General features: G+C 43.8%; 1 protein-coding gene across 1 annotated transcript; it reads left to right on the top strand.

The window, feature by feature from the left end:
- Positions 1 to 9900: 9900 nt before the first annotated feature.
- Positions 9901 to 25203, top strand: LOC128070231 (melanoma-associated antigen B3-like). Its single transcript, XM_052663542.1, has 2 exons — positions 9901 to 10853; positions 25191 to 25203. Exons 1-2 carry the CDS (start codon positions 9901 to 9903, stop codon positions 25201 to 25203), a joined length of 966 nt encoding a protein of 321 aa, XP_052519502.1.
- The last annotated feature ends 1112 nt before the right edge of the window (positions 25204 to 26315 follow it).

Below are 26315 nucleotides of genomic sequence, written 5' to 3'. Positions count from 1 at the left end.
TGATTGAAGAAACAATAAAACTAAAATGCAGTGTGTGCCCAAAGAACTGCATTGAAATACATAAGCAGGGGAATAAGAACCCAAATAATGAGGGGTATGAATAATGAAAAGAACGTTACGACCCGGTAACAATATGAAAATTTATATGTGGAGTGTCAGTTAACCATGAAATGGGGGGGGGGGGGTCTCACGAAATTATCAGGCTCCCCCAATTTCTGTAGTATGCAAGTCTCATAGAACAGAAGTTGTATCGGAAGCCAAATCTGGGTGGTAAAGAGAAGAAAGAAATTGGCATGTTTTTTGATTTTCTCTCTGAAAGCTCAACTCCTATCTAAGTCCTCTACCTGGCACTTCAGCTTCCCTATCTTACATCATTCCTGGGACACAGACCCATTGCCCTTAAGACTCATAGTAGAGATAGTACTTAGGAGTTTGCACGGATGTGGCTTTTACAAGGAAGTTCAGTTCAGTTCAGTCACTCAGGAGTGTCCGACTCTGCGACCCCATGAAATGCAGCACGCCAGTCCTCCCTGTCCATCACCAGCACCCAGAGTTCACTCAGACTCACGTCCATCGAGTCAGTGATGCCATCCAGCCATCTCATCCTCGGTCGTCCCCTTCTCCTCCTGACCCCAATCCCTCCCATGATCGGAGTCTTTTTTCCAGTGAGTCAGCTCTTCTCATGAGGTGGCCAAAGTACTGGAGTTTCAGCTCTAGCATCATTCCTTCCAAAGAAATCCCAGGGCTGATCTCCTTCAGAATGGACTGGTTGGATCTCCTTGCAGTCCAAGGGACTCTCCAGAGTCTTCTCCAGCACCACAGTTCAAAAGCATCCGTTTCTTCGGCGCTCAGCCTTCTTCACAGTCCAGCTCTCACATCGTACGTGACCACAGGAAAAACCACAACCTTGACTAGACGGCCCGTAGTCGGCAACGTAATGTCTCTGCTTTTGAATATGCTATCCAGGTTGGTCATAATTTTCTTCCAAGGAGTAAGCGTGTTTTAATTTCATGGCTGCAGTCACCATCTGCAGTGATTTTGGAGCCCAGAACAATAAAGTCTGACACTGTTTCCACGGTTTCCCCATCTGTTTCCCATGAAGTGATGGGACCGGATGCCATGATCTTCGTTTTCTGAATGTTGAGCTTTAAGCCAACGTTTTCACTCTCCACTTTCACTTTCATCAACAGGCTTTCTAGTTCCTCTTCACTTTCTGCCATAAGGGTGGTGTCATCTGCATATCTGAGGTTATTGATACTTCTCGCGACAGTCTTGATTCCAGCTTGTGTTTCTTCCAGTCCAGCGTTTCTCATGATGTACTCTGCATATAAGTTAAGTAAGCAGGGTGACAATATACAGCCTTGATGTACCCCTTTTCCTATTTGGAACCAGTCTGTTGTTCCATGTCCAGCTCTAACTGTTGCTTCCTGACCTGCATACAGATTTCTCCAGAGGCAGGTCAGGTGGTCTGGTATTCCCATCTCTTTCAGTAGTTTCCACAGGTTACTGTGAAGCCATTCATTAAAGAGACAGGAGCTGAGACAGGACTCGGGTGCAGGACTACTGAGGAGAACACCACCCGATCGTGTAGGGAGTCCTGCAGGGACAACCCTATACTTACTCTTAGACCTGTGCCATCAGGCAGCTTCCTGCAAGGAAAGTCTCAAGTAGGTGAGGACCTCGTTGTAAGGACAGTGACAGAAGGAGGTGCCCAAGGTCCGGGAAGGAGTGTAATTGAGAAGCTTATGTGAAACTGAGGGTGCCCTCCACTCCCAGAGGGGGCGCCAGAGATCGAGGCACTATCTATGGTGAGGCGCTCACTTCCTCCTAGGTAGTAGCTAGCACTCACTTCTTGCTAGGCGGCTAAGGAAGGAGAGCGAGTTTGCCTCTGGCGGTGGTGCGTGTGCTCAGGCGTGTGAGCATTTCCAGGCTCCAGCAGGAACCTAGTCAAGGTGAGGAGCCTGAATGACGAATGGGAGACACCCCCCCCAAACTCCCAACCTCCCCCACCCCGTGTCGCCCGGCCCTCCCGTCCGTGCCTTGTCCCCAGCTCCGTGCATCGTCCCCCCTCCCCGGTGCCTCGCCCCCTCCCCCCCCCCCACACCCCGTGCCTTGCGCCCACAAAGCCCTGACGCTCTGGTGGAGGAAGATTCCTGCCCAGAGGCTCTCCGGGAGGTGAGGACCTTGGTTGGAGTGGGTGGCCCCAGTTCAGAGGGGGAAGAAGACCCTAACAAGGGTCTGAGAGAGGAAACGCAGGTGGAAAGTCCGAACGAGGCCCTGCTTGTTGCTCAGAGGACCCAAGCATGGCGGTCAGGTAGAGGCGAGCCTTCCTTTTCTATGGGATGGATTAGGAGCTCGAGCGCCTCGCCCTGAAGGAATTCGAGGGCGCAACTCTTGAGTGAGGTCTGAGGGGACCTCAACCCCAGAACAGTGAAGTGGCACAGGACTTGTGTTTCCGGTCAAGCTTGGCAAGACCCGAACATGGGGATCAGCCTGACTTCTTTGAGGAGGGTCTTGGAGATTGTGAAGGTGTTGACTTTTTTAGGGGAGGGGCCTCAAGGTAGCAAAGGAAAGCATTCTAGGGTGGCCAGGGGTTGGGATGAGGACCCTCTGTGAGGACAGAGGGAATTCCTGCCCTGCTGGCAGCCTGGCGTGTCTGTGCAACTGGTGATGTGATGACCGACACTCGTTTTCTCTTAGGGTATCGCGAGGATAGAATTGTGAAGGGATGGGGGACGGGGGGCGAGGCAGGAAGGCGGCACGTGGGGCAGGTGAAAGATTTTATTTATAAGGAGTAGTTTATTCCCCCACAGTAGAAGGATTTCCAGATCTCTCCAGGAGTTGTATGGGGGTACGAAAGAATCCATCCCCTATTCTCAGCCTTAGAGACCATGGGAAAGCGGGAGGACCCTCATATGTTACTGGGTGGTTGTCTCAGGAGAGGCTGGCAGGAAGACAGAAATCCCAGACCATGCAAAGGGTCAAAGGAAAGATTGAGCGGACTACCAGTCATCGAATCAGTTCATTTCATTCTAGTCACTCAGTCATGTCTGACTCTTCGTGACCCCAAGGACTGCAGCATGCCAGGCTTCCCTGTCCGTCGCCAACTCCCGGCACTTAATGAAAACTCATGTCCATCGAGTTGGTGATGCCATCCAACCATCTCACCCTCTGTTGTCCCCTTTTCCTCCCGTCGTCAATATTTCCCAACATCAGGGTCTTTTCCAATGAATCAGTTCTTCCCATAAAGTGCCCAAAGTATTCAGCTTCAGCATCAGTCCCTCCAATGAATATTCAGGACTGATTTCCTTTAGGTTTGACTCGTTTAATCTCCTTGCAGCCTAAGGGACTCTCAAGAGTCTTCTCCAATACCACAGTTCAGAGCATCAATTCTTTGGTGCTCAGCTTTTTTTAACAGTCCAACTCTCACATCCATGCAGTCCAGTTCAGTCGCTCAGTCATGTCCGACTCGTTGCGACCCCATGAAGCACAGCATGTCAGGCCTCCCTGTCCATCACCAACTCCCAGAGTTCACTCAGACTCACGTCCATCGAGTCCGTGATGCCATCCAGCCATCTCATCCTCGGTCGTTCCCGTCTCCTCCTGCCCCACATCCCTCCCAGGATCAGAGTCTTTTCCAATGAGTCAGCTCTTCGCATGAGGTGGCCAAAGTATTGGAGTTTCAGCTTTAGCATCATTCCTTCCAAAGGACACAGTCATACAAGATAGGGTTTATCAAATTCATTTGGTAGATGAAGAACTTGCATTATTCTCATATTCACAAGGTGGTAAGTAACAGAGCTAGACTGGACTCCTGGTCTGAGCTTCTCTAGGGCACACTCTTTTCTACCACTCCCATCCTGAAGTTGACCTTGTGTATTTTTACTCACTTTTCTTCTCTCTATTCTGGAATATATCTCAGGTGATTGAAGAAACAATAAAACTAAAATGCAGTGTGTGCCCAAAGAACTGCATTGAAATACATAAGCAGGGGAATAAGAACCCAAATAATGAGGGGTATGAATAATGAAAAGAACGTTACGACCCGGTAACAATATGAAAATTTATATGTGGAGTGTCAGTTAACCATGAAATGGGGGGGGGGGGGGGTCTCACGAAATTATCAGGCTCCCCCAATTTCTGTAGTATGCAAGTCTCATAGAACAGAAGTTGTATCGGAAGCCAAATCTGGGTGGTAAAGAGAAGAAAGAAATTGGCATGTTTTTTGATTTTCTCTCTGAAAGCTCAACTCCTATCTAAGTCCTCTACCTGGCACTTCAGCTTCCCTATCTTACATCATTCCTGGGACACAGACCCATTGCCCTTAAGACTCATAGTAGAGATAGTACTTAGGAGTTTGCACGGATGTGGCTTTTACAAGGAAGTTCAGTTCAGTTCAGTCACTCAGGAGTGTCCGACTCTGCGACCCCATGAAATGCAGCACGCCAGTCCTCCCTGTCCATCACCAGCACCCAGAGTTCACTCAGACTCACGTCCATCGAGTCAGTGATGCCATCCAGCCATCTCATCCTCGGTCGTCCCCTTCTCCTCCTGCCCCCAATCCCTCCCATGATCGGAGTCTTTTTTCCAGTGAGTCAGCTCTTCTCATGAGGTGGCCAAAGTACTGGAGTTTCAGCTCTAGCATCATTCCTTCCAAAGAAATCCCAGGGCTGATCTCCTTCAGAATGGACTGGTTGGATCTCCTTGCAGTCCAAGGGACTCTCCAGAGTCTTCTCCAGCACCACAGTTCAAAAGCATCCGTTTCTTCGGCGCTCAGCCTTCTTCACAGTCCAGCTCTCACATCGTACGTGACCACAGGAAAAACCACAACCTTGACTAGACGGCCCGTAGTCGGCAACGTAATGTCTCTGCTTTTGAATATGCTATCCAGGTTGGTCATAACTTTTCTTCCAAGGAGTAAGCGTGTTTTAATTTCATGGCTGCAGTCACCATCTGCAGTGATTTTGGAGCCCAGAACAATAAAGTCTGACACTGTTTCCACGGTTTCCCCATCTGTTTCCCATGAAGTGATGGGACCGGATGCCATGATCTTCGTTTTCTGAATGTTGAGCTTTAAGCCAACGTTTTCACTCTCCACTTTCACTTTCATCAACAGGCTTTCTAGTTCCTCTTCACTTTCTGCCATAAGGGTGGTGTCATCTGCATATCTGAGGTTATTGATACTTCTCGCGACAGTCTTGATTCCAGCTTGTGTTTCTTCCAGTCCAGCGTTTCTCATGATGTACTCTGCATATAAGTTAAGTAAGCAGGGTGACAATATACAGCCTTGATGTACCCCTTTTCCTATTTGGAACCAGTCTGTTGTTCCATGTCCAGCTCTAACTGTTGCTTCCTGACCTGCATACAGATTTCTCCAGAGGCAGGTCAGGTGGTCTGGTATTCCCATCTCTTTCAGTAGTTTCCACAGGTTACTGTGAAGCCATTCATTAAAGAGACAGGAGCTGAGACAGGACTCGGGTGCAGGACTACTGAGGAGAACACCACCCGATCGTGTAGGGAGTCCTGCAGGGACAACCCTATACTTACTCTTAGACCTGTGCCATCAGGCAGCTTCCTGCAAGGAAAGTCTCAAGTAGGTGAGGACCTCGTTGTAAGGACAGTGACAGAAGGAGGTGCCCAAGGTCCGGGAAGGAGTGTAATTGAGAAGCTTATGTGAAACTGAGGGTGCCCTCCACTCCCAGAGGGGGCGCCAGAGATCGAGGCACTATCTATGGTGAGGCGCTCACTTCCTCCTAGGTAGTAGCTAGCACTCACTTCTTGCTAGGCGGCTAAGGAAGGAGAGCGAGTTTGCCTCTGGCGGTGGTGCGTGTGCTCAGGCGTGTGAGCATTTCCAGGCTCCAGCAGGAACCTAGTCAAGGTGAGGAGCCTGAATGACGAATGGGAGACACCCCCCCCAAACTCCCAACCTCCCCCACCCCGTGTCGCCCGGCCCTCCCGTCCGTGCCTTGTCCCCAGCTCCGTGCATCGTCCCCCCTCCCCGGTGCCTCGCCCCCTCCCCCCCCCCCCACACCCCGTGCCTCGCGCCCACAAAGCCCTGACGCTCTGGTGGAGGAAGATTCCTGCCCAGAGGCTCTCCGGGAGGTGAGGACCTTGGTTGGAGTGGGTGGCCCCAGTTCAGAGGGGGAAGAAGACCCTAACAAGGGTCTGAGAGAGGAAACGCAGGTGGAAAGTCCGAACGAGGCCCTGCTTGTTGCTCAGAGGACCCAAGCATGGCGGTCAGGTAGAGGCGAGCCTTCCTTTTCTATGGGATGGATTAGGAGCTCGAGCGCCTCGCCCTGAAGGAATTCGAGGGCGCAACTCTTGAGTGAGGTCTGAGGGGACCTCAACCCCAGAACAGTGAAGTGGCACAGGACTTGTGTTTCCGGTCAAGCTTGGCAAGACCCGAACATGGGGATCAGCCTGACTTCTTTGAGGAGGGTCTTGGAGATTGTGAAGGTGTTGACTTTTTTAGGGGAGGGGCCTCAAGGTAGCAAAGGAAAGCATTCTAGGGTGGCCAGGGGTTGGGATGAGGACCCTCTGTGAGGACAGAGGGAATTCCTGCCCTGCTGGCAGCCTGGCGTGTCTGTGCAACTGGTGATGTGATGACCGACACTCGTTTTCTCTTAGGGTATCGCGAGGATAGAATTGTGAAGGGATGGGGGACGGGGGGCGAGGCAGGAAGGCGGCACGTGGGGCAGGTGAAAGATTTTATTTATAAGGAGTAGTTTATTCCCCCACAGTAGAAGGATTTCCAGATCTCTCCAGGAGTTGTATGGGGGTACGAAAGAATCCATCCCCTATTCTCAGCCTTAGAGACCATGGGAAAGCGGGAGGACCCTCATATGTTACTGGGTGGTTGTCTCAGGAGAGGCTGGCAGGAAGACAGAAATCCCAGACCATGCAAAGGGTCAAAGGAAAGATTGAGCGGACTACCAGTCATCGAATCAGTTCATTTCATTCTAGTCACTCAGTCATGTCTGACTCTTTGTGACCCCAAGGACTGCAGCATGCCAGGCTTCCCTGTCCGTCGCCAACTCCCGGCACTTAATGAAAACTCATGTCCATCGAGTTGGTGATGCCATCCAACCATCTCACCCTCTGTTGTCCCCTTTTCCTCCCGTCGTCAATATTTCCCAACATCAGGGTCTTTTCCAATGAATCAGTTCTTCCCATAAAGTGCCCAAAGTATTCAGCTTCAGCATCAGTCCCTCCAATGAATATTCAGGACTGATTTCCTTTAGGTTTGACTCGTTTAATCTCCTTGCAGCCTAAGGGACTCTCAAGAGTCTTCTCCAATACCACAGTTCAGAGCATCAATTCTTTGGTGCTCAGCTTTTTTTAACAGTCCAACTCTCACATCCATGCAGTCCAGTTCAGTCGCTCAGTCATGTCCGACTCGTTGCGACCCCATGAAGCACAGCATGTCAGGCCTCCCTGTCCATCACCAACTCCCAGAGTTCACTCAGACTCACGTCCATCGAGTCCGTGATGCCATCCAGCCATCTCATCCTCGGTCGTTCCCGTCTCCTCCTGCCCCACATCCCTCCCATGATCGGAGTCTTTTTCCAGTGAGTCAGCTCTTCTCATGAGGTGGCCAATGTACTGGAGTTTCTTTTCAGCTTTAGCATCATTCCTTCCAAAGAAATCCCAGGGCTGATCTCCTTCAGAATGGACTGGTTGGCTCTCCTTGCAGTCCACGGGACTCTCTCAAGAGTCTTCTCCAGCACCACAGTTCAAAAGGATCAGTTTCTTTGGCGCTCAGCCTTCTTCACAGTCCAACTCTCACATCCGTACATGACCACAGGAAAAACGACAACCTTGACTAGACGGACCGTAGTCGGCAAAGTAATGTCTCTGCTTTTGAATATGCTATCCAGGTTGGTCATAACTTTCCTTCCAGGGATTAAGCGTGTTTTAATTTCATGGCTGCAGTCACCATCTGCAGTGATTTCGGAGCTCCCCAGAATAACGTCTGACACTGTTTCCACGGTTTTCCCATCCATTTCCCATGAAGTGATGGTACCAGATGCCATGATCTTAATTTTCTGAATGTTGAGCTTTAAGCCAACTTTTTCACTCTCCTCTTTTCCGTTCATCAAGAGACTTTTTAGTTCGTCTTCACTTTCTGCCATCAGAGTTTTGTCATCTCCATATCTGAGGTTATTGATATTTTTCCTGGCAACCTTGATTCCAGCTTCCACGTCTTCCAGCACAGATTTTCTCATGATGTACTCTGCATATAAGTTAAATAAGCAGGGTCACAGTATTCAGCCTTGATGTACTCCTTTTCCTATTTGAAACCAGTCTGTTGTTCCATGTCCAGTTCTAACTCCTGCCCTGACCTGCATAGAGATTTCTCAAGAGGCAGGTCAGGTGGTCTGTTATTCCCATCTCTTTCAGAGTTTTCAACAGTTTATTGTGATCCACACAGTCAAAGGTTTTGGCATAGTCAATAAAGCCGAAATACATGTTTTCTGGAACTCTGTAGCTTTTTCGATGATCCAACAGATGCTGGCAATTTGATCTCTGGTTTCTCTGCCTTTTCTCAAAGCAGCTTGAGCATCTGGTAGTTCATGGTTCATGTACTGCTGAAGCCTGGCTTGGAGAATTTTGAGCATTACTTTACTAGCGTGTGAGATGAGTGCCTTTTTTAGGTAGATTGAGGATTTTTTGGCATTGCCTTCCTTGGAATTGGAATGAAAACTGACCTTTTCCATACATGACTACTGGAAAAACCATAGCTTAGACTAGATGGGCCTTTGTCAGCAAAGTAATGTCTCTGCTTTTTAATATGCTATCTAGTTTGGTCATAGCTTTTCTTCCAAGGAGCAAGGGTCTTTTAATTTCATGGTTGCAGTCACCATCTGCCATGATTTTGGAGCCCAAGAACATACAGTCTCTCACTGTTCCCATTGTTTCCCCATCTATTTGCCATGAAGTGATGGGACTGGATGCCATGATCTTAGTTTTTTAAATGTTGAGTTTTAAGCCAACTTTTTCACTCTCTTTCACCAAGAGGCTCTTTGGTTCTTCTTTGCTTTCTGCCATAAGGGTGGTGTCATCTGCATATCTGAGGTTATTGATGTTTCTCCCAGCTATCTTGATTCCAGCTTATATTTCATCCCCCGTGGCATTTCATATAAGTTAAATAAGCAGAGTCACAATAGATGACAAAAAATCTAGGCCCCACGTTTTTCATTCAGAACTTGCAGGCTCAGGGCAGGACTGTCAGGCTGAGGCTGACAATCCACATCAAATCTGAGAGAGAAGAGTATGAGGTTAGTATGATGTTGCAGCCACCATTCAGCAGAGGGGAAGCATACCAGGTACCTCCTGGCGACCAGGTGAGCATCCTTAATGAGAATTGAGGACCCAAGCAGCCCCTGAAGGAGTGGGTTCCACATAGCTCTCAGTTGGGTATCCTCCGACAGAGAGAAGGGCTAAGGAACACCTTCACTTCCTCCCCTGGGGTCTCAGGGAAGTGCTGACTTTGGTTTTAGGTGTCGTCTTCAAAGTATCAGAAAAGAGGAGGCTCTAGACCTGCCAACAATTGACTATATGACTATGATGATCCTGACTATAAACTGAGAATACCCTCAAACCCAGATCAGAGGCTCCCTACTGGCAGCCCCTGCTGTCACCCTTGAATACCCCTAGCAGGGTTGGCAGGCTGCATTCTAAGGCTCTAATATCCTCCACAGTTTTCTCAGGGGACAGGCTGATCAAAACAGAAGCCTTGAGAGGTCCTCGACCAGTGCCCCAAGGACCCTGCAATGGTGGCCTTGGTTAAAGCCAAGGTGGCATCTCCCTGCTGAGGTGCTTACAGCATCTTATTCTCCTTCCTCCAGGTGTCCGTGTCTTCTGAGCTCCTGTCTAGACTCCTTCCTGCTGTCCCTGACCATGCCTCGAAGTAAGAAGAGTAAGGCCCGTGGTGGTGATAAATGCCCCCAAGCCCAAGGCAAGACCCAGAGTTGTGGGGGTGCTCAGGCCATAGCAGCAGCAGAAGAGGAGTCCACTACCTCCTCTCTTCAGTGTGAAGCTATTACCCAGAGTCTGCCTGGTGCTGAGTCATGTAGCACTTCGCAGGAGCCTCAAAGAATACCAACCATCGCCGCTGCTGCAGTCGTTTCTTACACTAGATCTAGTGAAGCATTCGATGGCCAATATAAGTATAGGGCACTTGCCTATGAGGTCCCACCCTTCACTGAGACCCCAGGAACTGACTGTTTAACCAGGAAAGCTAGCTTGTTGGAGCAGTTCCTTCTGTACAAGTATAAAATGAAGCAGCTCATGATGAAGGAAGACATGCTGAAGATTATCCACCAAAGCCACCATGACCGATTTGCCGAGATTCTCAAGAGAGCCTCTGAGCGCATTGAGCTAGTCTTTGCGGTAGAGCTGAAGGAAGTCGACTCAGTTGTTCCCTGCTATAATCTGGTCAGCAAATTGAAACTCCCCAACAATGGGAGGGTGCGTGGCGGAAGGGGTTTACCCAAGACTGGTCTCCTGATGAATCTCCTGGGTATGATCTTCCTGAAGGGCAACTGTGCCGCTGAGGAAGACATCTGGAAATACCTGGGTACGATGCGAGTATATGCTGGAAGAAAGCACCTTATCTATGGAGAGCCCAGAAAGCTCATCACCAAAGATTTAGTGAGGCTGAAGTATCTGGAGTACCGCCAGGTTGCCAACAGTGATCCTCCACGTTATGAGTTTCTCTGGGGCCCAAAAGCACATCTTGAAACCAGCAAGATGAAAGTCCTGGAATTTTTGGCAAAGGTCAATGATGCTGTTCCCAGTGACTTCCCCACTTATTATGAAGAAGCTTTGCGAGATGAAGAAGAGAAAGCCCAAGGCATGCATGCAGCCAGGCCTGACACTACTGTCAAAGTCAGTACACCTCCCAGGGACATGGTCAATATTATCATCCCACCCGTAAGGAAGTATGTGAAGTTTTTACCCCCAGACAGGAAAATATAACATCACAATAGGGATTATATTCTTGGAAATGTGAAAGAATCCCATAGTAAAATATTTAGGATAATGGAATAGAAAACAAGTAAAACATGGTCAATGTTAGTTTTTCTTGTTCCTTTTAGTCTTTAGCTTTGTTAAAGTAATTGATCTGTAGTCTGAGTTCCTTAGCGTCTTCAAGAAAGTAGGAGAAATAAAGTGTTATTAGAGTAGACCTTGTGTTTATTGGCTCTTTTATTCATCAAACGTTGAGAATCTGCTCTTGGGAAGGCTCAACGCTAGTACTGGGGATGCTAATGTAAAGAAAACCCAGCCTCTACTCAGAATTTTAGAGCTTATGGGTTACACTCATATGAGTAAGATACTGAAATATTCTCTATGACTTATACGTAAAGTAAAAAGACTGGTTGAAGTGGAGGGTATTCCTTATGATGGCCCTGCCTGCCTGGCTGCTCAATCACTTAAGTCATGTACGACCCCATGGATGATAGCCCACCATGCCCCTCTGGTACATGGAATTTTCCCAGAAAGAATACCAGAGTGGGTTGCAATGCCCTCCTCCTGGCGATCTTCCCGACCCAGGGGTTGAACCCACGTCTCCTGTGCCTCCTGCATTGCAGGAGGATTCTTTGCCACTGGGTGATGGCAGTTAAGTGTAAATTTCCTGAGTAAGGAAGTTTGGGACTTTAGGAAACTATGAGTCTTCAGTGGAATGTAATTGTCATTTCTGTTGTGTGGTGGGCTAGCTGAGGTCCTGAAGTGGTGAGTAGAGGCCAAACCTTCCAACAGTTGATAGAAAAAGCCCTATATTAGTCTGCTCAAGCTGCTGTAACAATACCATAGATAGGGTGGCTTAAACAACAGACATTTATTTTTCACAGTTACAGAAGTTGGGAAGTCCACAATCAATGTGCCAGTGGATTCTGTTCCTGGTGAGAGCTCTCTTTCTGGCTACCTTCTCTCTGTCCTCATATGATGGAGAGAGAGAATTCTGGTCTCTCTTGCTCTTCTTCTAAGATGCCTAGTTGCATCATAGGTGCCCCATCCTCATGACCTCATCTAAACCTAATTATCTTCCTAAACTTCCACCTTCACATACAATTACATGGACACGATGGGAAGGAGGAAGGGGTTAGGGCTTCAACACATGTATTTTGCCAGGGACACAAACATCTAGTCTATAATGGAAAACTGCTGCCACAAATTATTTTGGGATTGTGGATAAACTATAGAAAAATCTCCACCAGGGGCAGGAGAGGAAGGTGTCCTTTGCTCTCGTTCTAGTGCAGATGAACACAGTGTGCAGACTAGGTGTTCTACGCACATCATTTCCAGGGAGTTTCTGAAAAATAATGGAGATGTTCCCCTTGGGTGAGATGCCAAGAAACCACTGTGCTGGTACTGTTTGCCCCAAGCTGGGACAGCCAGGGTCTGATCCATTATAAAGGCATTTTAGCTAGGTTATCTTAAGTAGAGTTTGGCAAACTCATGAGGGATAGCTTTTTTACGAGAGTGTAATAAATGTAAACAGAGCTGGTTTGGATGCAAGGACACCTGGAAGGAATGGTACGGTAATCTCCTAGATAGATGACATCTAGGAGCTTGAGCTGTACCCAGCTAGGCACAACAACTCCATACCGAAATTAAGTGATAGATGCTCAAATGGGTAAAGTTAGTTTTGCCAGCTAGAGAGACTTTTTGGTTGATTCAGTATTCTTTCTCCAAGAATATTACATATTTGAAATTTCCTGAATTAAACATTCCAAGGGAGGTAAATGCTATCATCTGAGATGAAAATAATATAAATTACTGCTATTCTTTAAATATTGGGTGATATTTGCTGGTCCTCTTGCCATGTGATTTATATATGGTACATACATTTCAACCATCTTACAAGATAGGGCTTAGCAAACTCAGCAGATGAAGAACTCACAGTTTTCTCAAGTTCACAAGACTGGTTATAAGCAGAGCTGGGAACAGACTCCTGGTCTCAATTTGTCTACAGGCCATACTGTTTCATTCCTCCCAGCCTGGGGCAGACCTGTCTCTTAATTCACTTTTCTTTGCACTGTGTATCTCAATAAAAAGGCCCTTGAAGTTAAAGTGCTAAAAGCAAGTCTACTGAAGGGGAGAGTGAATATGAGAATAGATCAGTATGTGGGAACTGTCCCTGGGTTTCATTTGCCTGGGATCCTACCGAGAGCTAGCTCTGTCCAGAAACTAGTATTTTGTTCAGCTCCAGTTCTTTCCACCATTACAGCATCCTCTCCTCTCCTGACCCCAGACTTCCCCAGTGTGTCCTCCTTCCAGCTCTGGAACCTGACCTCCTGCTGACCAGTTCTCTGCAGCCTCTTGTGAGGGCTACACTCTGCTCTCAGTGGAGTTGACAGTCCATATCTTCTGCTGTCCCCCCCTGCCTTAGAGCATCTCAACTCCCTGGATATCACTTCCTTTATCATGGATGTGTACCATCTTTATTTTCCTATTTATGTGGTAATTTGGAGATCTTTTTTTCTCTAAATGTTTCTCTGTATCACTGTCTCTCTTTGTCTGTCTCTTCATTATTTTTCAAAAATTGTCTCTTTTAGTAGATGGTTTAAATAGCTTCTGAGTACATTTATGAATCACTTGTTTATATATTTATTGCTGTGTATCAAGTTTGCAAGTAGGAAATTTACATTTTGTGAATCAAAGTGGGACATTTTCATTCTTTTTTTTTTAATTTTTTTTTACTTTACAATACTGTATTGGTTTTGCCATACATTGACATGAATCCACCACAGGTGTACATGAGTTCCCAATCCTGAAACCCCCTCCCACCACCCTCCCCATATCATCTCTCTGGGTCATTCCAGTGCACCAGCCCCAAGCATCCTGTATCCTGTATCGAACCTAGACTAGTGATTCGTTTCTTACATGATAGTATACATGTTTCAATGCCATTCTCCCAAATCATCCCACCCTCTCCCTTTCCCACAGAGTCCAAAAGTCTGTTCTTTACATCTGTGTCTCTTTAGCTGTCTCACATACAGGGTTATCATTACCATCTTTCTAAATTCCATATATATGCGTTAGTATACTGTATTGCTGTTTTTCTTTCTGGCTTACTTCACTCTGTATAATTGGCTCCAGTTTCATCCACCTCATTAGAACTGATTCAAATGTATTCTTTTTAATGGCTGAGTAATACTCCATTGTGCATATGTACCACAGCTTTCTTATCTGTTCATCTGCTGATGGACATCTAGGTTGCTTCCATGTCCTGGCTATTATAAACAGTGCTGCGATGAACATTGGGGTACACGTGTCTCTTTCAATCCTGGTTTCTTCGGTGTGTATGGCCAGCAGTGGGATTGCTGGGTCAAAAGGCAATTCTATTTGTAGTTTTTTAAGGAATCTCCACACTGTTCTCCATAGTGGCTGTACTAGTTTGCATTCCCACCAACAGTGTAAGAGGGTTCCCTTTTCTCCGCACCCTCTCCAGCATTTATTGCTTATAGACTTTTGGATCGCAGCCATTCTGACTGGTCTGAAATGGTACCTCATTGTGGTCTTGATTTGCATTTCTCTGATAATGAGTGATGTTGACCATCTTTTCATGTGTTTGTTAGCCATCTGTATGTCTTTGGAGAAATGTCTATTTAGTTCTTTGGCCCATTTTTTGATTGGGTCATTTATTTTTCTGGAATGGAGCTGCATACGTTGCTTGTATATTTTTGAGATTAGTTGTTTGTCAGTTGCTTCATTTGCTATTTTCTCCCATTCTGAAGGCTGTCTTTTCATCATTCTTATTTTTTGATTCAGAATGGGTAACATGACTTTGGAATAGGTGTTACTTTAGAAAAGTAAAGTATGTCACCAGAAAAATTGTCGGGATCGAGAAATAGAGCAAAAGAAAGTAAAAGATTGTCACTTCCTGTCTTCCTTATCTTTAGTCTGTTGTACAGTAAAAATTAAATGACACATACCTGCATTTGTTTAGCTTAGCTAAGAATTTAGGAGAAATTAAATCTTAATAAATTAGATAATATGCTCCCAGGCTCATTTATTCCCTTAACACCAATTGGGCATCTGCTCTTTGGAGTACACTGTGTTATTTCTGGGTGCTAGGATCTGTGTGTCTAACAGCAGTAATCTTATAATGAAGATGATAAGATATTATGGTAAGCCAGAGGGCAGTTAAAAAGAGAGTGAGGGAGTAGAGGTCTAGATAAATGCAATGAAGTGGAAGTTAAGTTTAAATGCTCCAAGCTACATTCACTTGGGAAATTGCAAGCTCTTCAGACTAAAGTTTAAGTTTAGTTATGTCCTGGGGAGTTTAGTGGGAGTGAGGAACAAAGGTCAGCTCTTTGCAAGATGTATCTCAGAATGGAGAGACTTAAGCTTGGAGCACAATGACACCTTTATCACCAGATATAATGACACCTTTATCATTATGTAATTCCCTTCTTTAATCCCTGATACCTTTCTGTGCTTTGAACTCTGCTCTGTCTGTAATTAGTACAGCCACTCCCACTTTATTTTGATTAATGTTACCAAGGTATCTCCTTCTCTGTTCCTTTAATCTGTGTGTCTTTGTATTTAAAGTGGGTTTCTTTCTTTAAACAACATACTGTTGGGGTTTGGTTTTTGGTCCACACTGATAATCTCTGCCTTTTAATCGGTGATTTTAGACTGTTGATATGCAAAGTAATTATTAATGTGATTGGGTTAATATCTACCATATTTGTTACTGTTTTGTATTTGTGGCCTTTTTTTCCCCTATTTTTTTTTTTTTGTTTTATACTCTTTTTGCTCTGTTTTGGGTTTTAGGCTAATTAGCATGATTGGGGGAATCATTTCACAATGTACATACATATCAATATCACATTTCACACCTTAAATATATGTAATGTTTATTGGTCATTCATATTAATACCTCACTAAAACCAGAAAAAATTAGTTGAGCATTTATGTGATTCCAATTTCTATACTTTAGCATATCAATTATTTTTAAAGATTTATTTTCAGTGGTGGCCCTAATGTTTGTAATACACATTTACACCTAATTCAAGTTCACTTTGCAATAACGCTCTATTATTTTACGTATAGTGCAAGTAGCTCATAATCACAGAGTAGTCCTAATTATTCCCTCCTGTCCCTTGGTTATTTCTCTTATTCATTTTGCTTATACATAGGCCATAATTGGACTTCCCCGGTAGCACTAGTGGTAAAGAACCCACCTGTCAATGCAGGTTAGATGTAAGAGATGCAGGTTTGATCCCTGGCTCGGGAAGATCCCCTGGAGAAGGGCACAGCAATCCACTCCAGTATTCTTGATTGGAGAATCCCATGGACAGAGGAGCCTGGCAGGCTACAGTCTATAGGGTCCAAGATGTTGGACATGAGTGAAGCAACTTAGCACACATGCAGGCCATAATGATCTAAAACATTGTCGCAATTATTGTTTTGAACAAACTGATACCTGTTAGATCAATTATGAATGAAAAAAATGTTTTCTTTCACTCCCATTTATTCTACCTCTAGTTCTCTTCTCTTTAGGAGGATTCAATATCATTTTCCTTCTTTTTGAAGAATTTCCTTTATTTCTTACAAGGTTGATCTACTAGTAACAAGTCTCTTCAATTTTTGTTTGTCTGGGAAAGTCTTTATTTGTTCTTCCCTTTTGAGGGATAATTTTGCAAGATAGAGAATTCCTATATTTTTTTCCTCTCAACACTTAAATGTTGAGAGGAAAAAGTACTCCCCTTTTTTCTGGTTTGTATGGTTTCTGAGGAATAGGCAAATATAACTCTTATCCTTGCTCTTCTGCAGATAGGCTGTTTTAAAATTTATCTTTATCTTTGATTTTCTGCAGTTTGATGTGTGGGTTTTTTTGTTTGTTTTGGGGTTTTTTTGACACCATCAAGTGGTTCTCTAATTCTCAGCAGACAGTGACTGTTCAGTTCAGTTCATTTCAGTCTCTCAGTCGTGTCCGAATCTTTGCAACCCCATGAATTGCAGCACGCCAGGCTTCCCTGTCCATCACCAACTCCCAGAGTTCACTCAGACTCACGTCCATCGAGTCCGTGATGCCATCCAACCATCTCATCCTCTGTCGTCCCCTTCTCCTCCTGCCCCAATCCCTCCCAGCTTCAGAGTCTTTTCCAATGAGTCAACTCTTCGCATGAGGTGGCCAAAGTACTGGAGCTTCAGCTTTAGCATCATTCCTTCCAAAGAAATCCCAGGGTTGATCTTCAGAATGGACTGGTTGGATCTCCTTGCATTCCAAGGGACTCTCAAGAGTCTTCTCCACCACCACAGTTCAAAAGCATCAATTCTTCAGCGCTCAGCCTTCTTCACAGTCCAACTCTCACATCCATACATGACTACTGGAAAAACCATAGCCTTGACTAGACGGACCTTAGTCGGCAAAGTAATGTCTCTGCTTTTGAATATGCTATCTAGGTTGGTCATAACTTTTCTTCCAAGGAGTAAGCGTCTTTTAATTTCATGGCTGCAGTCACCATCTGCAGTGATTTTGGAGCCCCAAACAATAAAGTCTGACACTGTTTCCACTGTTTCCCCATCTACTTCCCATGGAGTGATGGGACCGGATGCCATGATCTTCGTTTTCTGAATGTTGAGTTTTAAGCCAACTTTTTCACTCTCCACTTTCACTTTTCATCAACAGGCTTTTTAGTTCCTCTTCACTTTCTGCCATATGGGTGTTGTCATCTGCATACCTGAGGTTATTGATATTCCTCCCGGTAATCTTGATTCCAGCTTGTGTTTCTTCCAGTCCAGCGTTTCTCATGATGTACTCTGCATATAAGTTAAATAAGCAGGGTGACAATATACAGCCTTGGCATACTCTTTTTCCTATTTGGAACCAGTCTGTTGTTCCATGTCCAGTTCTGTTGCTTCCTGATCTGCACACAGATTTCTCAAGAGGCAGCTTAGGTGGTCTGGTATTCCTGCAAATATAACTCAATTCTGACACTGTCTACCTGGAGAATGCATCACAGCCCCCAGGTTAAAGGTTCAGTCCTACAAGACTGAATCTACTTCAAATGGCAGTCACAGGTCCCAAGTGGCTACTTGTCCTTCTGACCTACTGGCTACAAAGTTCACAAGCGATTCGCAGTCCTACACCTCTCTTAAACTGGACCGGATGGCTATGTGGAATTGGAATTATTTCCCTTGTCCTGTATAGAAGGATAGAGAAGGCTAGAGTTGGGTATTTTATTTCTCCCAAGCTAAGTTGGCTCTGATAAAACTTCAATAGATTAGGCTCTGATAATATAATTTCTCCTGAGGGCAGGTTTTGTTAAGGACAGAATGTTCTGGCATATGTAAACTGATTACTTTTTCCTCTCCCTGCAGGAAGCCCCAAAAGATTTTTTTTTAGTCTTAACCGTGAGAATCTGGTAACACTCCTGGATGTAAAATTCACAAAATGTACAGAATTTTTAATGCTCAGACTTTTCCACAATGAGCCGCCTAGAAATTTCTCAATTACAGTTTAGATTTTCCTACCCTGGCACTGGTTCCCACTGAGGTTTCTGTTTGTTAAGTTCTGATTCTCTGTATTGACCTAACAGCCCTTCCAATTAGAGGGGCAGCAGTTTTCTCTGTGGTCTCACCTCTCTGGCTGATGTAACAAGATTTATTGATTTTTTTCAGCTTTTTATTTGTTGTCAGGATGGAATGACAACTTCTAAGTTCCTCACATGCCAGAGAGGAAACTGTAACTTTATTATTTCAATTATTCTTTCTGCCCCTTTCTCTACTCTGAGACTCTTATTACACGTATGATTTCATAACTGATGATGTTCCAAAAGTCTCTTAGGCATTGCTCATTTTCCTTATTATTTTACTTTCTGTTCCTCAGATTATATAATCTCAATTGACCTGTCTTCTGGTGAGTCTTTCTTTGGCCTGCCCAAATCCCCTACTGAATCCTGCTAATGTATTTTTATTTCTCTTACTGTACTTTAAAACTCCAGAATTTCTATTTAGTTCATTTTAATATTTTTAAATCTTGGTTGATAGTCTTTATTGGGGAAACACAATTCTTAGTTTCCTTTAGTTCTTTGTACATGGTTTCCCTTACCTCTTTGGTAATATTAAATGGCTGATTTAAGGTCTTTGTTTAGTAAGTCCAATATCTGGGCTTCCTCCTGTACAGTTTCTATTAATCTCTTTTTTCTCTACTTTTTTTCATTGCATGCCTCATGAGTTTTTCTTGAAAACTATACATTTTGAATATTATAATGTGTTAACCTTGAAGTCAAATTCTTCCCCCATTCACGGCTCATTTTTGCTTCTTCTTGTGGGTTCTGTTTGTTTGCTTCATTAATTTCCTGAACTCACTTTTTAAGATTCCTTGTAATGAGTGGTCATTGACTCTGTTCAATTAGTTGATTGATCAGCTAGTGACTTTACAGAGATTTCTTAATGCCTGAAATAAAAAATATAAATCGCCTCCATTCTTTGCAGATGGGCTTTATGTGTTTGTGTTGGAGCATGCCTTCTACAATCAGCTGGGCAGTTTGCAACTTTGCTTATACTTTTGTTTGCACAGAGTCTAACTGTGAGCCTTAGGTAAGAGACTAGGGCCTTTCAGGTATATATTTTTTTAGCATTATCTAGTTCTGGGCATTCATATGATACTCCAGATTCTCAGAAATATATAGTAGCTTTAGAAAGCTCCTTTCCCCCAAAGCGTCTCATTGTTTACCTTTCTTCCCATGCCTTTTGGTTTGTCTATGATTTGTTCCAACTGTTATCTTTCAGGCACCAGTGGCTTATACATTTAACTCTAAATATTTCTGATAAACATTTTGCAGTAAAATGCTTCTTCCCTGGGAGAGTTTAGAAAAATGAAGGAGTCCTTTGAACGCATCCTTCAGGGAGCCATTGGATAGGCCAAAACAACCACAATTCCCTCAGAACAGGCCACTTTTCCCTCTCTAAAATAAGGAACCCATATCTGGAAAATTGGCTCCCTTCCTTAAGGCCAGGACTCATTGGAGGAGCCAGATAAGAGGTAGGTGAAAATTCCATAAAGTTTGCTTATCAAGATTCAGGCTCCCCCTTTTTTTTCTAGTCAATGATTTTATCCTTTTTTTTTTTATAGTTGATTTACAATATTGCTCAATGTTGTGGTTTCTACTGCATAGCAAAATGATGCAGTGATACATATATATACATATATATATATACATATGCATATTCTTTTCCATTATGGTTTATTATAGGATATTGAATATAGTTCCCTGTGCTATAATGGTAGGACCTTGTTGTTTATCTATTTCATATATAGTAGTGTGTATCTGCTAACCCCAAAATCCTAATTTATCCCTCACCTACCCCTATCCCATTTGGTAACCATAAGTCTGTTTTCTGTGTCTGTGAGTTTGTTTTCATTTTGTAAATAACCTCATTTGTGTCATATTTTAGATTCCATATATTATATGGTAATTGTCTCTTTTTCTAACTTATTTCATTAAGCATGATAATCTCTAGGCCATCCATGTTGGTACAAATGGAATTATTCATTCTTTTTTTAATGATTATGTAATTCCCTTCTCAATATTATATATTGGATCCACAGTTGCATAGCCTAAAGTATGATGAAATCATTAATTTTCCTTGGAAGGCTTTAGATACACTGACAGTGTGACCACAGACAGGTTATGTAAATAAAGTAACATATCCACAATGTCACATGCCTAATTATTAGAAAATAAATATGTTAAAAGAATAATTTCAAAAAATGGAAATACATCAACTATTTTGGCATGCTGGGCTTATGCATGCAGGTCAGATAATAAAATAGTAATACTCATTCTTACAAAGATGCATACAGTGAATACGGACAGGAGATCCCTGAGAATTGATATGTACAATTGTTTTCACTGCATGAAAAGAAGTTTGTAAAAATTGAAATTTAACCCATAATACTAAAATAGTGCCTGGGTCCAAGGCTCCTGCTCTCCATGAATATTGATCTTAAAGCAATATTTGGAAATTTAGGAGTTTGGCATATAAGTATTATAGAGATAATGCACATTACAGCAACTTTTTAAACAAAAGAAAACCTTAATGTGACTATTTCATGATATGGTCCAATTGTGTATAAAATTTCTTCTAGAGAACCAAAGAGTGTTTTTGGAACAATGTGTAAAACACAAGCTAAAATTTCCTCCTTTGCTTGCCAGTCACGTGACTATACTTATTAAATAGTCTTTCAAACTCTCCAAATACTTTAGTTTTTACAGATGGAGTTATTCATTTTACAAAGAAGTGATACTCATTTCTTGATATTCTGTTTGTCTACCATAAATTATATGTCGTGAGGGGAGGGGGATTCTTAAACTGCAGCAAACTAAGTAAATTTCTTAACAAAATCTTTAAAATAAAATGCCACACTATGCTTTGCAAGATAAAATTACTATACTATATAACTTATTTTTGTCAAACCATACCAAACACAGAGCACAAATTTATGTAGATTAAAATGATTATACTTACCTGTAACTGAGGGACAATTTTAATCCTAGTACCACCTCATACCAGTCAGAGTGGCCATCATTAAAATGACTACAAATAGCAAATGCCGGAAAGAGTGTGGAGAAAAGGGAACCCTCCTACACTGTTGGTAGGAATATAAGTTGGTACAGTCACTATGGAAAACAGTATGGGGTTTCCTCAGAAAACTAAAAATAGAATTACCATATAATCCAGCAGTCTCACTCCTGGGAATATATCAGGACAAAACTATAATTCTAAGAGATATATACACCCCTGTGTTTGTAGCAGCACTATTCACAATAGGTAAAACATGGAAACAACTTAAATGCCCATCAACAAGGGAATAAAGAAAATGTGGTACACATATACAATGGAATACTGCTCAGTCGTAAAAAAAAAAGTAAAAAAATTAAAAATAAAGTGAAAAAAGCCAAAAAATAAAAGTAACTGGAAAACTCACAGTAAAGGGGTTGGGGAGGATCCAGAGGGGTTCCTGAATCTAATTAGGGGGATCTTTCAGATCCATGACCTCACCAGGCTAATATCCAGAGCCTCCTCAATGTACTCCTAAGAGGGAAGAAAAAGCCATGGTCTTTTCAAAAACCTGAGATGAAGCAGAGAAAGAGAACAGAACAGAAACAATGCACATGGTGCTATTTTCAGACTAGGGGATCAAGGGCTCCCAGATAATGGACCCAATTGGGACCACCGAGACAAAGGAGAAGGGACTGGAAGACAGAGGCTGACCCGTTATATAATTATGATCCTAAACAGAATCCAGGAAGCAGAAAAGAAACCCAGCAAGTGGAATAAGATAAAGGAAATTGATCAGAGCCAACTGAAAACCCTTTGGCATTCCTAGAGCCTCAGGGGTTGCCTCTGAATCTATGCTATTGACGATTGAGTCCTTGGAAGGAAAGGCAATCCTGAGGTGCTGTTTCTCATTTCCCAAAGTGCTTCAACATTAGGCATAAATTTCAGAAAGTGGAAATAGAACCAGATAGCCCCACTTTTCATCTGATCAAGGTTGCCTACCAGGTATTTAATAAACAAGATACAGAGGAGGCAATGGAGAAAGAAATGGCAACGCACTCCAGTGTTCTTGCCTGGAGAATCCCAGGGACAGAGGAGCCTGGTGGGCTGCCGTCTATGGGGTTGCACAGAGTCAGACACGACTGAAGCGACGTAGCAGCAGCAGCAGCAGAGGAGAAGAAGTCAGAGGATAAAAAGGCCCAGAGACCCACCTACTGGCTATTGCTCTCCGATGTCAGTCAGCATGAGAATCTGGACTAACTGCCCATGGAGACTTCTCTGGTGAGTGACCCCGGGCCCCATGGAAAGATAGAAAGCCAAGGGAACTGGGACCCAATAAGTGCACCATAGTTAAACAGGAGGGACATTGGAAGAGAGACTGCCTGAAGGGGGATAGAAATCGCATATCCCAGTCACTACCCTGGAAGGCAGACTGTCCAAGTAGAAAAAGGATGACAGGGCCTAAGCTGGCACTCCAGCTGACCCTGAGGAGCCCTGACTGACTTCAGACAGAGTGGGGAAGGCTGTTGAATTCTTAGTCAACATCAGTGCCACTTACTCGGTTCTGAACACCAGATCATGCAAACTCAATTCACATGAGTTGTAAAATTAGAGTATCAGGGAAGGCCCAAGAATGGATAGTCACAGAATCATTTGAATATAAATTGGGTGAACACACACTTATCCATTCCTTTCTGTGTGTCCCTGAATGCTCTATACCCTACTAGGAAGAGAGATCTTATATAGATTGGGGGCTACTATCCACCTAAAGGGAGGACAAATTGGAGTCTGGGGTCCCCTTAGAAAAAGGGTGTATGATCACAGTGTTAATGGCTGAGAATATACCTCCCTGGACAGAGCAAGTTGATCTTTCCAGAGTTATCCTGAGGCATGGGCCCAGGGATGGGTGGAACAAACTGTAGGAGCCAGTGCCATGATAGTCCGTCTAAAACCTGGACATACATGTCCCAGTGGAAAACAGTATCCTTTTCTACAGGAGGCCTTGTTGGGCATAGCCCCTGTTATACAGGGCCTAAGTGACCAGGGCCATATTAGGCCATGACAATCAGCCTGTAATACCTCCATTCTTCCTATATCTACAAGTGACAAGTGTTAGTTGCTCAGTTGTGTCTGACTCTTTGTCGCCCCATGGACTACAGCCCATCAGGCTCCTCTGTCCATGGGATTCTCCTGGCAAGAATACTGGAGTGGTTTGCCATTTCCTTTTCCAGGGGATCTTCCTGGCCCAGGGAACAAACCCAGGTCTTTTCCATCACAGGCAGATTCTTTACCATCTGAGCCAACAGGGAAGCCTCCATTCTCCCTATAAAGAAATCCAATAAGGAATACTGGATGGTACAGGGCCTCAGGGCAGTCAGTGAAACCACTGAGGATATACATCCAGTAGTCCCTAATACCTGTACCTTGGTGGCTACTCTATTGTCCACCAGGACTTGGTATTCTGACTGGATTTAAAAGATGATTTCTTTTGTATTCCACTAGCTCTAGAGTCACAAGAAATTTCTTCTCTTGAGTGGCAGGATCCAAAAGCACAACAGAAACATACTAGAGACTGAGAATGGATCAAGTTGGCAGAGTAGAATATGGAACTCACCTCCCCCCACAAACACATCAAAAATACATCTACATGTGGAACAATTCTCACATAAAACTAACCAGAAACTGGCAGAAGAACTTCTATACAACCAAAGATTATAGGCAAGAAATGTTTCCACGTAACCAGGTAGGACAGAAAAAAAGTATAGGGTCAGGCCTTCCCTCCCTGGAAGGATCTGAAAGGAAAAGAAGAGGACCCTCACCATGGGAGGCAAGTGTGTCAAGCCACAGACTGGACATCCTATGCAGAGGAGACAAGCCCCTCTGATGGCTGGGAAATTTATTGGGGTAGGTAGAAAGTCTGGAGAAGCCTAGATTCTTCTCACAAGGAGTGCACACATGCTAGCTTGTTAACGATCGTCAGAGAGCAAATAGGACCTAATTAAACTTCAAAGGTTTGCAGAGCAGAGGAAACCATCACCAAAATGTAAAGACGGCATACGGAATGGGAGAAACATATTGGGTTGGCCAAAAAGTTCATTCAGGGTTTCTTTCCCATCTTATGAAAAATCCAAACGAACTTCTTGGTCAACTCAATATTTGCAAATGAAGCAACTGACAAAGGCTTAATTTTCAAAATATACAAAGAGCTCATACAAATCAACATCAGTAAAACAACCCAATCAAAAAATGGGAGAAGACCTAAATAGACATTTCTCCAAAGAAGACATATAGATGGCCAACAGGCACAGGAAGAGATGTTCAACGTTGTTAATTATTAGAGAAGTGCAGATAAAAAAATGAGATTTCACCTTGTACCTTTCAGAATGGCTATAATAAAAAAAATCTACAAATAATAAAAGCTGGAGATGGTGTGGGGAAAAGGGAACCTTGCTACACTGTTGGTGAGAATATAAATTGGTGCAGCCACTATAGAAAACAGCATGCAGATTCCTTTAAAACCTGAAAATAAAGCTACCATACAATCCAGCAATTTTATTCCCAGGTATATATCTGGAAAAACAAACGTTTTAATTTGAAAAGATTAATGCACCCCAATGTTCATATCAGTTCAGTTCAGTTCAGTCGCTCAGTCGTGTCTGACCATTTGCAACCCCATGAATCGCAGCACGCCAGGCCTCCCTGTCCGTCACCAACTCCCAGAGTTCACCCAAACTCATGTCCATCAGCCATCCAGCCATCTCATCCTCTGTTGTCCCCTTCTCCTCCTGCCCCCAATCCCTCCCAGCATCAAGGTACTTTCCAATGAGTCAACTCTTCACATGAGGTGGCCAAAGTATTGGAGTTTCAGCTTTAGCATCAGTCCTTCCAATGTACACCCAGGACTGATATCCTTTAGGATGGACTGGTTGGACCTCCTTGCACTCCAAGGGACTCTCAAGAGTCTTCTCCCACACCACAGTTCAAAAGCATCAATTCTTCGGCACTCAGCTTTCTTCACAGTCCAACTCTCACATCCATACCTGACCACTGGAAAAACCATACGCTTGAATACACAGACCTTTGTTGGCAAAGTAATGTCTCTCCTTTTGAATATGCTGTCTAGGTGGGTCATAACTTTCCTTCCAGGGAGTAAGCGTCTTTTAATTTCATGGCTGCAGTCACCATCTGCAGTGATTTTGGAGCCCAAAGAAATAAAGTCTGACACTGTTTCCACTGTTTCCCCATCCATTTCCCATGAAGAGATGGGACCAGGTGCCATGATCTTCGTTTTCTGAATGTTGAGCTTTAAGCCAACTTTTTCACTCTCCACTTTCACTTTCATCAACAGGCTTTCTAGTTCCTCTTCACTTTCTGCCATAAGGGTGGTGTCATCTGCATATCTGAGGTTATTGATATTTCTCCTGGCAATCTTGATTCCAGCTTGTGCTTCAGCACTATTTCAATAGCCAAGATATGGGAACAATCCAAGTGCCCCTCAACAGATGATTGAGTTAAGAAGATACACACACACACACACACAATGGAATATAACTCAGCTATAAAAATTAAAATACTGTTATTTGCATCAAAATAAATGGATCTAGAGAATATCTTGCTCAAGGCAACAAGTCAGAGAAAAACAGATAGTATATGATATCACTTATATGTGGACTCTAAAAAAATAATATAAGTGAATGTATGTACAAAATAGCAGTTGACTTATAGAAAACAAACTTAAGGTTACCAAAGGGGTCAGGGGAGGAACAAATGAGGAATATGGGATCAATAGA

Source organism: Budorcas taxicolor, chromosome X (genome assembly GCF_023091745.1).
Source record: "Budorcas taxicolor isolate Tak-1 chromosome X, Takin1.1, whole genome shotgun sequence".
Lineage (NCBI taxonomy): Eukaryota > Metazoa > Chordata > Mammalia > Artiodactyla > Bovidae > Budorcas > Budorcas taxicolor.
This window is presented reverse-complemented; position numbering and strand designations above follow the sequence as displayed.

Coding starts and splice junctions, on each gene's coding strand:
- LOC128070231 (XM_052663542.1), top strand. CDS start 9,901: ATGCCTCGAAGTAAGAAGAGTAAGGCCCGTGGTGGTGATAAATGCCCC.